At 41.6% G+C, this 15,135-nt stretch overlaps 1 protein-coding gene across 4 annotated transcripts in view; it reads left to right on the top strand.

Moving 5' to 3' along the window:
• Nucleotides 1-15,135, top strand: part of LOC127000359 (delta and Notch-like epidermal growth factor-related receptor) — a 189,996-nt gene that overhangs the window by 144,863 nt on the left and 29,998 nt on the right. For all 4 annotated transcript variants that reach the window (XM_050863992.1, XM_050863993.1, XM_050863991.1 and 1 more), the window contains exon 5: nt 12,396-12,514. In XM_050863992.1, coding sequence (XP_050719949.1) covers nt 12,396-12,514 — 119 coding nt within the window. The remainder of the gene's footprint in view (nt 1-12,395; nt 12,515-15,135) is intronic.

Raw genomic sequence — 15,135 nt, 5'->3', positions numbered from 1 at the left:
TACTCACCGCCCAAGCAAGAGGCATACATCACGGCAGTCACTATAAATAAAATTCGCTTGCTCCACTAACGGTCCGGGGTCGTCCATGGGAAGGATATCAAAAGAGGAAGAGAAAAAAGGAAAATGGGAAACAGAAAGGAAGGAGCAAGAAGTAGAAGTAACAGAAGTAGCAGTAATAAGAAACAGGCAACTCCAGACAGCCCACCAGCGATACAGTCATCACCTTAAAGTAAACTGTAGAAGGGTGGAGATGAAGATAGCGAACTTACAAATGGTGTGGGATAAGACTCAAATATCAAGACACTTCTCCACCCGAAATTGACCTCTTTTTTGGCCACTCTGTACTTTTGTCTGTTGTGGGAGCGGTCAGTAGCGTTTTTTTTGTTTTTTTTAGTCTTTTTGTTACCCTTGAGCCGTCTACTTTGTTGTAAAAAAAAAAAGGAGAAAATCATAATGAAGACGAGAATGATAGCGATAGCGATGAAGTAGACTGCAAGAGGGAGGATATGAAGAGAAAGGGGACAGACAATGTGTGGTGATAGGAATGATAAAGTGATAGGAGAAACAAGATAGAATGGTGATAGAGATTGATGGCATCGTTATTAGTCGTGGTTTTGGTGATGACGGTGAGGGGGGGCGAGGAGGAGAACGATGACGTGTATGGTGGTGGAGATAAAAATAGATAATAAATTCATATGGGAAGGGAGGGAGGGAGGGAAGGAGGGAGGGTAATAGATGACAAGGGAAGAGAGAGAGAGAGAGAGAGAGAGAGAGAGAGAGAGAGAGAGAGAGAGAGAGAGAGAGAGAGAGAGAGAGAGAGAGAGAGAGAGAGAGAGAGAGAGAGAGAGAGAGAGAAAGAATAATGTGAATAATGTGAAGGGAAAAACACATTAATTTAACACTGATTATGGAAAATGCAGAAGAATGAAGAGAGAGAGAGAGAGAGAGAGAGAGAGAGAGAGAGAGAGAGAGAGAGAGAGAGAGAGAGAGAGAGAGAGAGAGAGATGAGAAACGTGAAATGAAAACCACATAACCACATTCAAATAACATTGGAAAAAGCAGATCGCAAGAGGCAGTGATAAATGAGAGGCATCCAGAGAAAGACGAGAAAAGAAAAAAAGCAAACCCGGAGAATAGAATCACGTAGCCGTCATTAAGAGTCCATTTGAGGTGTGAAGAAGGAGGGGGAAGGGGACCAGGCTAGGGAGGAAGAGAGGAAGAGAGGTGGAGTGAGATGATGAGGAAAAAGGGAGGTGAGGGAGAAGTGGGAGGAGAATTGGAAGGAAGAGGGAAGATATAATGAGGTTAGATTATGTTAGGGAGGTAAAGAGAAGATAATGAAGAGAAGGGAAGGAAGTTGACGAAGAAAAAAGGAAGATAAGGAAGTAGCAAGGTATAAAGAAAAAGTAGAAAGGCTAGGGAGGTAAAGGAAAGGTTAGGGATGAGATTAGATTATGTTAGGGAGGTAAAGAGAAGATAATGAAGAGAAAGGAAGAGACGTGAAGAGAGAGAAAAAAGGAAGGTAAGGAGGTAGTAAGGTAAAGAGAAGAGGTAAGAAGGAGAATGGGAAGGAAGAGGGAAGATAAAATAAGGTTATGTTATGTTAGAAGATAATGAAGAGAAAGGAAGAGATGAAGAGAAAATGAAGATAAGGGAGAAACGAGATAAAGAGAAGATAGATAGAAAGAGGGAAGATAAGATGTGACAAGGATGGTTAGGGATTTAAAGAGATAAGAACGAAGAGAAAGGAAGAGAGGAAAAGAAGATAGAAAGATGAGATTAGGCTAGGTTAGGAAGGTAAAGAGAAGATATTGAAGCGAAAAAGAAATATGGGGTCTATAAAACAGTAACGGAGAGGAATATAATAAGATAGGAAGAGAGTTAGAGAAGTAGAAGGGGAAGCTTAATGTGGTTATGTAAAATGGAGAGAAGGAAGGAAGGAAGGAAGGGAGAGAAGGAAGGAAGGAAGGAAGGGAGAGAAGGAAGGAAGGGAGATAAGGAAGGAAGGAAGGAAGGGAGACAAGGAAGGAAGGAAGGAAGGGAGAGAAGGAAGGAAGGAAGGACGGGAGAGAAAGAAAGAAGGAAGAAAGGGAAAGAAGGGAGGAAGGGAGGAAGGAAGGAAAGGAGAGAAGGAAGGAAGAGAGAGAAAGAGGAATGAAGGCAGGAAGAAAGGGAGAAAAGGAAGGGAGGAAGGGAGAGAAAGAAGTAAGGAAAGAAGGGAGAGAAAGAGAAAGGAAGGAAGGGAGATAAAGAGGAAGGAAGGAAGGAAGGAAGGGAGAGAAGGAAGGAAGGAAGGAAGGGAGAGAAAGAGGAAGGAATAAATATAAAAAAGAGGAAGTAAAGGAAAATTAAACAGGCACTTAATGTGAGGGAAGAAGGTAAAGAGAAGGTCCGATTAGGTTAGATAAAAGGTAAGATGGATTAGGTTAGGTGAAAGAGAGAGAAGGAAGGAGGAGAAGTGAAGAGGAGAAGGGAAGTAAAGGTAAATCAAACAGGCTCTGAAGAAGAGAAAAGAAAGTAACGAGAAGGTACAATTAGGTTCCAGAAAAGGAAGAGAAATGGAAGGAAGGAAAAAAGAGGAAGCTTCGACTAAGTTAGATAAAAAGAACAGAAGGAAGGAAGGAAGAAGGAAGGAGAAGAAGGGGGAGGAAGGTAAATCAAACAGGCACTGAAGAAGAGAGAAGAAAGTAAAGAGAAGGTTCAATTAACTTAGAGAAAAGAAAGGGAAATGGAAGGAAGGAGAAAAGAGGAAGCTTCGACTAAGTTAGATAAAAAGAACAGAAAGAAAGAAGGAAGAAGGAAAGAGAAGAAGAAGAAGAAGAGAGAGAGAGAGAGAGAGAGAGAGAGAGAGAGAGAGAGAGAGAGAGAGAGAGAGAGAGAGAGAGAGAGAGAGAGAGAGAGAGAGAGAGAGAGAGAGAGAGAAAGAAAGAAAGCGAGAGAGAAAAAAGAAAAGGAGAAAGTAAATCAAACAGGAAGGTAAATCAAATAGGCACTGAAGAAGAGAAAAGATAAAGAGAAGCTTCCATCACGTTAGGGTAGGAAGGCAAAAGGAAAAGAAGAAAGTTGAGCGGAAATCCCTGGGCATGCACGTGGCCAGGAACGGTACTAATTAGATCGAGGAGAAAAAAGACGTGAAGCCATTAACAGCGAAGTGAAGAGAGGCGACGTGAGCTGCGCCGGACGGGAAGACAGGTGGAAAAAGGTAATAGAGAGGCACAGGTAACGATGGAAAGTGAAAGCATAAGGAAAAGTATCAGAAAAGTATTAGAGGAGGATCAATGAAAGTAGCAGAAAAAATATATAAAAAGTAACATAGAAGATATACAGAAAACAGTTGAAGTCGAAAGTAATAAAGATGCACAGGTAACGATGGAAAGTGAAAGCATAAGGGAAATTACCATAGAAGTATTAGAGAAGGATCAAAAGAGTAACAGAAAAAATATAAAAAGTAACATAGAAGAGGCACAGATAAAGGTTGAAATCGAAAGTGATAAAGAGGCACAGGTAACGATGGAAAGTGAAAGTATAAGGAAAAGTATCGGAGAAATATTAGAGAAGGATCAAAAGAGTAACAGAAAAAAAAATATAAAAAATAACAGAAGAGGTACAGATAACGGTTGAAATCGAAAGTATAAGTAAAAGTAACGGAGAAAGCATGGATAAAAACAACAGAGGTAAACATAGGAGAGAGGCACAGACAGGTAACGGTTGAAATGGAAAGTGAAAGTGAAAGAGAAACCATGATAAGTAAACATATCAAAGGAGGAAGGGACAAGTAATGCAGGAAAGTGAAAGCGTAACAAGGACACGGCACCAATATCCAAAGACCAAAACGGCGCTAAAAAGACATATGAAGCACCTTGTTACAGCAAAGAGGCACACGTAAAACTGGACATAGAAAACACGAAAGGTGAAACCAATATCAATAGAAGGCATTCGAAAACAGCAGAATAAATTTGAGGTCAACGGAAACCCATGAACGACAGGAGCAGATAGTCACAGCACGAGAAATAAAAGCAATATCACTGGAAAAAATGAGAAAGCAACAGAAGAGAGCTGGAAACAAGAGAAAAGACAGCACCAGCCATGGAACTTAATTAATCCGCCTGCCGCGCTGTCTCCGCTTCCTACAATCAAAGTTTTCACGAAGGGAGTGTTGGAACGCCCCGGGAGCTAATTGTCCTTTGCATCTTGAAGCTTGTCACTGTACTTATGGAGCATTACCTTTGGAGATGTTGAAATGCATATGTACAAAGAGGAAACGGATGAGAAACGGAAGGAGAGCAGTAGGTAAAGCAACCGAAATCAATAAAGAGCAAATAACGTTAAGCAGTAAAAGTGGGCAGCGGTAGTAGCCATAGAACACCAAGAGAAGTGAAGGAAATGCCCTCGGAATTGAAGGACGAAGAAAGCACTCACAGCAGCAGACAGCAACAGCCATGGAACCTAAAGCAACCGAAATCAATAAAAAGCAAATAACGTTAAGCAGTAAAAGTGGGCAGCGGTAGTCGCCATAGAACACCAATAGCAGTGAAGGAAATCCCCACAGAACTGAAGGACGAAGAAAGCACTCACAGCAACAGACAGCAACAGCCATGGAACCTAAAGCAACCGAAATCAATAAAGAGCAAATAACGTTAAGCAATAGAAGTAGGCAGTAGTAGTAGCCATAGAACACCAAGAGAAGTGAAGGAAATGCCCATAGAACTGAAAGACAAAGAAAGTGCTCACAGCAACAGACAGCAACAGCCTCAGCAGTGACAGCAGCGGAGAGCAATGAAGCGCACAATAAATAAAAGCAATGGGACTGAACTTCATTACCGTGCGTGAATGTTTGGCAAATACGAACGTTAATGAGTCTATAATGAACCAATACATACTAATCAAGAGGAGCAAGCGGACCCATGCAAAGGCAAACAATGCAAGTGAATATAAATCAGTGATATGCGTGCACACTCCGCCCTGGCCCCGCCCAAGGAGACGAGGGACGGTGCTGTCAGACGCTTCCACCCCTCACGTCACCTAATTCCAAAGGCAGAAAAGAAGATCAGTCGGGTTCTAATCACCTTTGCCAGATTGTCGTACTCAGAGCATAGTATTTACCGGTTTCTGACGCCTAACTATTGCCAAGAAACATCAGGAATTAACTATTTTAACGATAATTATAAGTAAATCTCCTTATTGGGGTCCACGAGACAGTTTTTGGGTCGGAAGTCGGTAAATATAAGAGGCTGAGTACGACAATCTGGCAACGTTGGTTCTAATTTGTGTTTTGGGGGGTTTGTGGTACAGAGGAAGGGTCAAACTACCAGAGGGGTCAAACAACTACCCCTGGAAATGCCCAAAACTCCAACGAAAGCCTTGTCAAATATGTGTGTTTGGTCGCTGAAATGTTTTAAGAATATGGCCCAGTGGATTGTGTTCTCATTGAAGCCAGTAGTCCTAAACCTGTCTGCACCTCAGTTCGCCTTTTGATAACCCTTTCGCGTAGAAGTTGCTGAGATATTCATGAACTGTTTTATGATGCTGGTGATGGTGTTGCCCGACTTATGCATCCTGAACGGGAAAATCACTCATGAAAACCCGATTAATTTATTCTTAAACGTATCGTTGTCTCAGTTCGCGTGTATGAAAAGCCCCTCTCGTGGAAGCTGCTGGGGTTTTCATGGACTGTTTTGTGATCCCAGTGATAGTTTTACACGACTTCTGCATCTTGAACGGGAAAATCACTCACAAAAACCCGGGTAATCTTCTTCAGATCTCTTTTTTTTTACCAAACTCTGAGTAAACATGAATGATAAGCACACACTATCCAGGTTTCCATTACCGGCGTTCTGGTGCCTGCGCAGGACAAAATCACTCATTGTTTGTCATGTATTTCCTGTCAACACAACGAATCAACAAAATTAATGAATATGAATTGATGATGAGGGCACAAAATATTCAGTTCTCCATATTAACAATAAGGAAGGAGAGAGAGAGAGAGAGAGAGAGAGAGAGTGTGCCAACCGTTAGATTATATATTGTTTGTGTAAGCCTTATAAATAAACACGTATGTTAATCATAAGCAATTCAATTCTCTGTCCGAGGGAGCGGAGTGGCTGGAAGGGGCGTCTCTAATTTATCCCTTATTCCATTGTTTTGTGTCGCCGGTCTGAGCAAACACGAATCATGCACACACGAGCGATTAAATTCTTCACCTGGAGCGGGAGTGAGGTGGAGGACGCTTCTGATTCTGCATTTTTCCTTTTCCTATACAGAGCAAAACAAAGAATCGAACATTAACCATTGGAACCCACCTAACCAACACAACACCATGTCTATAGATTTCGCTCAAATTCTACTTAACCGACCATGGGTGTTCTATACTTTTTTTGCTGAGTGTACATCTTTCAAGTGCACAGATGCTTAACACACAGGCGCCTCAATCCCTTATCCTGAGGGGGAGAGGAGGGTAGAGCTGTAAGTTATGATTCTCTTATTATTATTATTATTATTGTATGTGTGTGGAAATAGAAATGAGTAAATAGAAATTGATAACAGTATTCAGTTCTCTATCCAAAGGGACAAAGAAGGGATGGATGGGGTAATAGTAGTAGCTGTAGTAGTAGTCGTAGTTGTAGTAGTAGTAGTAGTAGTAGTAGCAGTAGCAGTAGTAGTAGTAGTAGTAGCAGTAGCAGTAGTAGTAGTAGTAGTAGTAGTAGTAGTAGAAGTAGGAGGAGGAGGAGGAGGAGGAGAAGAAGAAGAAGAAGAAGAAGAAGAAGAAGAAGCAGAAGAAAAAGAAGTAGAAGAACAAGAACAAGAACAAGAACAAGAACAAGAACTAGAAGAAGAAAACTAGGAGGCAGAGAAGGAATAAGAGGAGGAGGAGGAGTAAGAGGAGGGGGAGAAGAAGGAGGAGCAAGAGGAGGAAGACGAAGAGGAGAAGAAGGAAGAAAAGGAAAAGATTCTTATATTCTCAATACGGCACTCTTAATCAAAACATTCAACTCACAACTTTTCCAACCAATTAAAACTAAGTATATGCCGTAGGTGGAAGTGGGGGGAAGTAACGTCTCCGGGGCTTCGAGATGGACGAGTCTATTATCTTTGTCTATTATCTTTGGCCTCCTTAGTTTATCGTTGCACTCCCGGGTCGAGCTCCGCCGGGACAGCCTCCAATGCGTTCCCTTACTTGTTTATATTTTGCCTCGGTGCCTCCCTCGCGCGGGTCGATTTTCCGGAGGCTTCACATTCCCTCCCTGCTAACCCCGTGCTTTATTTGCAATTATTATCAGATGCATTGTAGCAAGAGAAGGAGGAGAAGGAGGAGGAGGAGGAGGAGAGGGAGGACGACGGCGATAAAGAGAATGGAAAAAGAATAAAAAGGAAGCGTGGAACAAAGGCGAAGGAGGAGGAAGAAGATGTAGAAAAAGAGGATGGAAAAGAAGAAGAAGAAGAAGAAGAAGAAGAAGAAGAAGAAGAAGAAAACTAAAAGAATAAGAACAAGAGCAAAATAACAAATAACAACAAATAAAAGGAAAAAAACTAAAACGAGAAGGAAGATAATTAGGAGGAGGAGAGGAAGGAGAAGAAGAACGAGGAGGAGCAGGGGGAGGAGGAGGAGGAGGAAGAAGAAGAAGAAGAAGAGGAGCACGAGAACGAGAGAAAGATAATTGCACGCATAGTTCTTCCCCGTCCGCTAATCTTATCTTTGTGATCTGGTAGTGTGTGTGTGTGTGTGTGTGTGTGTGTGTGTGTGTGTGTGTGTGTGTGTGTGTGTGTGTGTGTGTGTGTGTGTGTGTGTGTGTGTGTGTGTGTGTGTGTTCTCCTTCAGTCATTGCATTTATTCCTTGTGTATTTTCTTGTTTTTATTTTGTTCTAGTTTTTTTTCTGTCCTATGGCGTCGGTAGGCCTTCTTGGTGGGGCCTGATGCTCGGCTCCTTCCCGTTGTGGCGCAAGCAAGTGTTTATAGTGGCGCCATCTTACTTGGCTCATAATGCCCCCCTCGGAGCTCATCTTGGAGCCTCTGTTTTTAAGAGACGGAATATAGAATCCAGGTTGGTAGGTGGTCTTCAGGACAGCATGTGGGTAGTCTTAGGCCACTCGGCGGTGACAGAAATCCAAGCTGTGGCGGCGGGCAGGATTCGAACCGCGGCGCCGGCACGCTAACCACTCAGCCACCCCTACTACTCGCCTCCCCTACTACTACTACTAATAATAATAATAACAATAATAATAATAATAATAATAATAATAATAATAATAATAATAATAATAATAATAATAATAATAATAAAAATAATAATAACTCTTTTACTCCTACTTCTGCACTGTTTTCTTCCACTCTATCTTTTAAACATAGACAAAGAGACTTATGGGACGTTCTTTGTACCTTATCCCTTTTTTCCTTTCCTTCCCTTTTCCCTTTTTTCCCATATGTACTTTTTTCCCTCGCTAATTAAGTTCACTAATTTTAGGAAAGAAGAAGGAAAAGGAGGAGGAGGAGGAGGAGGAGAAGAGGAAATTAAAATGACAAAAGGATAGGACATAACAGAGAAGAAGACTAAGAAAGAACACGAACAAAGAAGAAAACGAAGAAGAAGAAGAAGAAAAAGCAGAAGAAGAAGAAGAAGAAGAAGAAGAAGAAGAAAAAGAAAAGGAAAGAAAAGAAAAAGGAAAGAAGAACAAGAAGAAGAAGAAACCAAGACACAAAGGAAAGCGAATAAGAAAAGGAGGAATGAATTTAGTTAAAAGTTGGCACGTTGCACTGTCCTCTGTTCCTCCTCCTCCTCCTCCTCCTCCTTGTGCTCCTCCTCGGCGGCATGCAGGGGATGAGGCTGGCATTAATGGCCCTCTGACACTATGGCCCTCGCTGCGCAGAGCCATGGGGGCCGCTCAAGGACGTAGCTATGGCGCTGTAGTGTGTGTGTGTGTGTGTGTGTGTGTGTGTGTGTGTGTGTGTGTGTGTGTGTGTTACTAGTTGTTGGTATTGGAATTATTTCATTATTATTATCATTATTACTATTATTATTTTTTTATTGGTAGTATTGCGTGGGTTGAAATTGCAGTTTAATTAAATGTAGAACTGATTCGAGAGATATTAAAAGCTCAGAATTTCCATTGTTTTCTTCGTATTTGTATTCTTTCCTTTCCCTTTTCTTTTCTCCTTTCTTCTAGTCTTTTACTGTGGTTATCGTTATTATTATTAGCAGTATCATTTTTAGTTTCATAGTAGCAGTAGTAGTAGTAGCAGTAGTAATAGTAGTAGTAGTAGCAGTAGCAATAGTAGTAGTAGTAGTAGTAGTAGTAGTAGTAGTAACAGCAGTAGTGTTATGATGATCAGGTCTGTACGTCATTTCAGAATCCATATTTGCATAATTTAAGCGCACTGATGGAATCTTTTATTACAATTCGGAATATAATTGCTATGAGCTAATTTGCATTGGAGTGACGTGCTCTCTCTCTCTCTCTCTCTCTCTCTCTCTCTTCTTTATTTTCATCCAATTCCTTCGCCCCAGCGGGATAATATTCGCATTATTTGCCAGTATCTCCTCGTTTCTATATCTCGTTACCAGAGAATTGCATTAGCACTCCACAACACACACACACACACACACACACACACACACACACACACACACACACACACACACACACACACACACACACACACACACACACACACACACACACACACACACACCAAGGCCCACACTCTCAATTTCGTCTCTCAAACCAAATATTTCCAAAGACCCGCAATGGAGGGTAGTCGAATTTTCATGAGTGATTCTTCTCGTTCATAGTGCAGGTGTCTTGTTAAACTACCACTAGGCTATTAAAACTACCCATGGAAATACCCACAATCTTCACGAAAGCCTTATCAAGTTATGAGTGTGGAATCAGTGAAATGTTTAATGATATGTCCGCAGAGTTTTAGAGAATGTAGACTGAGGCATGTTCTTGTTTTGTGTATTATTTTTTCACTCTTTCTTCTTTGCTTTCTTTCTCGTCCTTTAGAATCTGATGGAAGGCTATTAAAACTACCCATGGAAATGCCCACAATCTCCACGAAACCCTTATCAAATGTGGGTGTGTAAGCAGTGAAATGTTTAAGAATATGTCCGCAGAGTTTTAGAGAACGTAGAATCTGAGGCATATTATTCTTGTTTAGTGTGTTATTTTATTTCACTCATTCTTTTTTGCTTTCCTTCTTGTCCTTTAGAATCTGAGGGAAGGTTTCTGGTTTGTCTTTTTATTTTGTTCTATCTCATATTTCTCTTTTTTTTATTTCTTCTTCGCCTTCTTTCTCGTCATGTACAGCCATCCATGTAATTCCTCGACCTTCCATTTCTCTCACTCTGTTTCTTTATTCACCTTCTTCCCTCTTATTTTCCTCGTTATTTCTTCCTCTCCTTTATTCCTCGATCTTCCACGTCTCTCAATCGTTATCCTTATCCACCTTCCGTCTTATTCCCTTTTATATTTTCGTCTCCTCCTCTTCCTTTCTCTTCTTTCTCTCCCTTTCTTCCTTTCACCATCATCATCACCACCACATACCTCATCTCCGACCCTCTTTCTCACACACACCCTTCTTAATTACCCTTTCACCTCCCTCCCTCCCACCCTTTCAGCCACCCTCTCCGCCGCCCTCCTCCCCAACGCAGCCCAGAGAGGTCATTTTCCACCCTCATCTCCGCTCCGGTCATTAGACAACACCGATAAATCAAGAGTATTGCCGCGCGTCGCTGCAACACGGCCAAAAATACCTCCACAAGCGGCATTTGGCTATTCCGTGAGCCCCGATAGCCTACTGCGCCGCTTTCTCCCTTTCGTTCGCCTCCTGCGTCTGTGTTTCTCTCTCTCTCTCTCTCTCTCTCTCTCTCTCTCTCTCTCTCTCTCTCTCTCTCTCTCTCTCTCTCTCTGACCTCCAGCCAACTGTTTACTTTATTTCTTTTATCTCTTTTTATCTGTCGTGTTTGTTAGTCCGCTTCTTTGTAACACGTAAACTCACCGTGAAAAATATGCAGCCTCTCTCTCTCTCCCTCCTTCTCCCTCGCTCCCTCCCACCCTCTCCCTCCCTCTCTCCCCCTGACTCCTGCTTACCGTGTGGCTGTTTATTCTTTGTCTCTGTTGTTGTTGAAGTTAATTACGATACGCGAGCCAAACATTTTTAAACGTGGCCTTTTGTGTGTGTGTGTGTGTGTGTGTGTGTGTGTGTGTGTGTGTGTGTGTGTGTGTGTGTGTGTGTGTGTGTGTGTGTGTGTGTGTGTGTGTGTGTGTGTATGTGTGTGTGTGTGTCGACATTTCGCGTTTTGTATTTTCCTGTACATTCACTTATTTCGCAGGCGTCGTTTCTACACGGCTTTGTTAGTGAAGCATAAATCTTTAACAAACATCATAAAGCTCACCACAAGCAGAACAGTCCCACGTTTTATCCAGCTTCTCTTAGTCGTGTGTCTCCGTGTGCTTTTGTTACTCCGAGTTGCTGACAAAATTACGTTCAGAATACAGATGCAATGAGGGAGCGACTGACAGTGGGAGCAGTGACTAGCGGGCTTTTTTTCATATTTGTTTCCTTTTTTTATGCCCTTGAACTGAATCCTTTGCTGTAAAAAAATAAAAGACGACAAAATAACTAAACGCAAAAGCACTAAAACGTTCTAAAGTTCCTCTCACAATCACTAAGAGAAAATGCATATACTTATCAACACGCACAATTACACACACACGCCTATACACACACACAAAACAGCCTTATTTTCTTTCTTCCCTTCTTCACCCCTACACACGACCCACTTTCCTTGTTCTCCCAACCTAGCACTCTTTCTCTCGAACGGCCCCTCACACCCACCCATATATACACACAAAACAGCCTTATATTCTTTCTTCCCTTCTTCACCCCCACACACGACCCACTTTCCTTGTTCTCCCAACTTTGTACCCTCCATCGAACGGCCCCTCACACCCACCCATATATACACACAAAACAGCGTCCCTCCCTTTCTCAACACCCTCGCCACACACACAACCCAGTTTCCTTGCTCTCCTAACCTCTTAAAGTATCTTCTCAAATTGTCGCTCTCTCACCCACACGCCCATACACACATACGAAGAACAGCATTCCTCCCATCACCCCCACCCACACACATACAACTCACTTTCCTTGTTCTAACCTATTAAAGTACCTTCTCAGACTGTCCCTCTCTCACCCACTCGTCCATGCACACACAAACACACCCATACACACACAATGCAGCCTTCCTCCCATTCTCACCTTCCTCCACACACCCATACCACCCTTCTCTCACACCCACACCCACACACACACACACACACACACACACACACACACACTAGGCGTCCAATCTACCCCTCCTCCCCTCACGAGCTCACTGGGTTCCTCTCTTCCCCAGGCCGCTCGTCTTGGTCCTCGACGGAGTGCTTCAAGCTGCAAGTGACGGTGAGGTCGGCGGAGTGCGGGGAAGGCTCGCTCTGCTCCGGCAAGGGCTCGTGCTACACCAAGACAGATATGGTGAGTGAGGGGGACGAGGAGGAACGAAGGGCGTGTGTGTGAGTATGGGAAGCAAGGGAGGAAGTTGAGAGAGAGAGAGAGAGAGAGAGAGAGAGAGAGAGAGAGAGAGAACAAAGGAGAGGGAAAGGAAATGGAGACGAAATGAAGATAAGAAAAGGGGCGGGAAGGCAATGAAGAAGGAAGACCGCAGAGAGAGAGAGAGAGAGAGAGAGAGAGAGAGAGAGAGAGAGAGAGAGAGAGAGAGAGAGAGAGAGAGAGAGAGAGAGAGAGAGAGAGAGAGAGACCTTAATATCATTGTGTTTATACTCGCTCTCGCATAGGAATTGAGATAATGAGGAATTAATGGCGTGTCTCCCTGATAGCTCTTCAAATTATCCCTGAAAACAAAGGATTTCGCTGAAGCTCACACCTAAAAAGAAAGAGCGCTTACTGCACAATGACATAAAAATAACTGAAATGGACTATTATCTTAAATGCAAATTACAAAACCTCTCTTAATATTCACGTGCACAAAAAGATAGGCTGCAGAATAGGATAGATTTTCGCTTATATGTAAAATAGAAATAGAAAGTAAACATTAAGAACGGAGGAGATACAGAGGAATTAAAAGTGGCCAAGGAAGAGGAAACGCAGGATCTCTCTCTCTCTCTCTCTCTCTCTCTCTCTCTCTCTCTCTCTCTCTCTCTCTCTCTCTCTCTCTCTCTCTCTCTCTCTCTCTCTCTCTCTCTGATGTATAAAAAAAGCAAGATTTGGCTGCAACAATTTTTTTAGTCAACAGAATACTTCCCTTCCCTTTGACGGGTGAAGAAAAAAAAGCCTCGAAAACTCAACAAAAAGTTTTATTTCAACTTGACATATCTAATTAAGGCAAAATGAATACATCGCGCAGGAGTTATTCAAAAAGGAACGAAACATGCAATTAATAAACGGTCTCATTATTTTGGGGGGTTTCTTTTCATGCGCGAGACACAAAGGTTTATATATTTGTGCTCCGTTTTCATTGTTTCCACCAGCGTTTTGTACTGTCTATTTTTTCCATTTTTTCCTCTTGTTTATATTATTTTCTCTATTTTACTCTTATTTTTCGTTTTTTTCCTCTTATTTCTATTATTTCCTCTATTTTCCTCTTATTTTTCCCTTTTTTTCCTCTTATTTTTATTATTTCCTCTATTTTCCTCTTATTTTTCCCCTTTTTTCCTCTTGTTTCTATTATTTCCTCTATTTTCCTCTTATTTTTTCCCCTTTTTTCCTCTTGTTTCTATTATTTCCTCTATTTTCCTCTTATTTTTCCCCTTTTTTCCTCTTATTTATATTATTTCCTCTATTTTCCTCTTATGTTTCCCCTTTTTTCCTCTTGTTTCTATTATTTCCTCTATTTTCCTCTTATTTTTCCCTTTTTTCCTCTTGTTTCTATTATTTCCTCTATTCTCCTCATTTCTTTTATTTGCACTTTTTTTCCTCATTTCTTTTATTTCCCCCTTTTTTTCCTCTTATTTCTATTATTTCCTCTATTTTCCTTTTATTTCTTCTATATCCCCCATTTTTCCTCTCATTTCTATTATTTCCTCTATTTTTTCCCTTCCCCCCCCCCTTCTTTTCCTCTTATTTCTATTATTTCCTCTATTTTCCTCTTATTTCTTTTATTTCCCGCGTTTTTCCTCTTATTTCTATTTCGTGTTCCTTCCCGTCATCTATAACACTCCACCTTGCTCCTCAACCTTCCATTTCTCTCACTTGGTTTCCTTACCCACGTTTAATACTCGAACACTTATTTCCCTCATTTCATCTTATCCTTTCACTGTCGCCTTGGTTCTTTTAGTAGTGCATCGATCTACCACTCCTATAGTCTGCTTACTTAAGTCCGACCCAAGCTGACAACATAAACCTAAGCGTGTTTGCAAGCTGAGTGCTGATTGGCTACTGTTATGGCTTCCAAGTTTTCTTTGACCTCTGTTTGTGTTTACATCACGCAACACTTTCTGCTAATCTGCACTGTGCTTACGAACACGCTTAGGTTTATGTTGTCAGCTTGGGTTAGACTTAAATGAACAGACTATTGTAACACGCCCTGATCCTCACAGCCACGTATTATAACCTTCACATTATTCTATTACGTATTATTTTATCGTTGCAGGCTAGAGGGTAGTATTCATTGGTCGGTTCCAGTTACACAATAGTTTCGTTCACGCTCAGATATCTGTATAGTTAGTAGGAAGCAGTACGTATATAGCGGTAGTAGTAGTAGTAGTAGTAGTGGTGGTGGTTATGGTAGAAGTAGTAGTAGTAGTAGTAGTAGTAGTGGTGGTGGTTGTGGTGGTGGTAGTAGTAGTAGTAAAAATAGTAGTAGTAGTAGTAGTGGTAGTAGTAGTAGTAGTAGTAGTAGTGGTGGTGGTTGTGGTGGTGGTAGTAGTAGTAAAAGTAGTAGTAGTAGTAGTAGTAGTAGTGGTGGTGGTGGTTGTGGTGGTAGTAGTAGTAGTAGTAGTAGTAGTAATGATAATAATAGTAGTAGTAATAGTAGTAGTAGTAGTAGTAGTAGTAGTAGTAGTAGTAATGATAATAATAGTAGTAGTAATAGTAGTAGTAGTAGTAGTAGTAATGATAATAATAGTAGTAGTAATAGT

The sequence above is a fragment of the Eriocheir sinensis genome, chromosome 18, assembly GCF_024679095.1.
Source record: "Eriocheir sinensis breed Jianghai 21 chromosome 18, ASM2467909v1, whole genome shotgun sequence".
Taxonomy (NCBI): Eukaryota; Metazoa; Arthropoda; class Malacostraca; order Decapoda; family Varunidae; genus Eriocheir; species Eriocheir sinensis.
The sequence above is the reverse complement of the archived record's forward strand: the minus strand, read 5'-3'. Positions and strand labels throughout refer to the sequence as shown.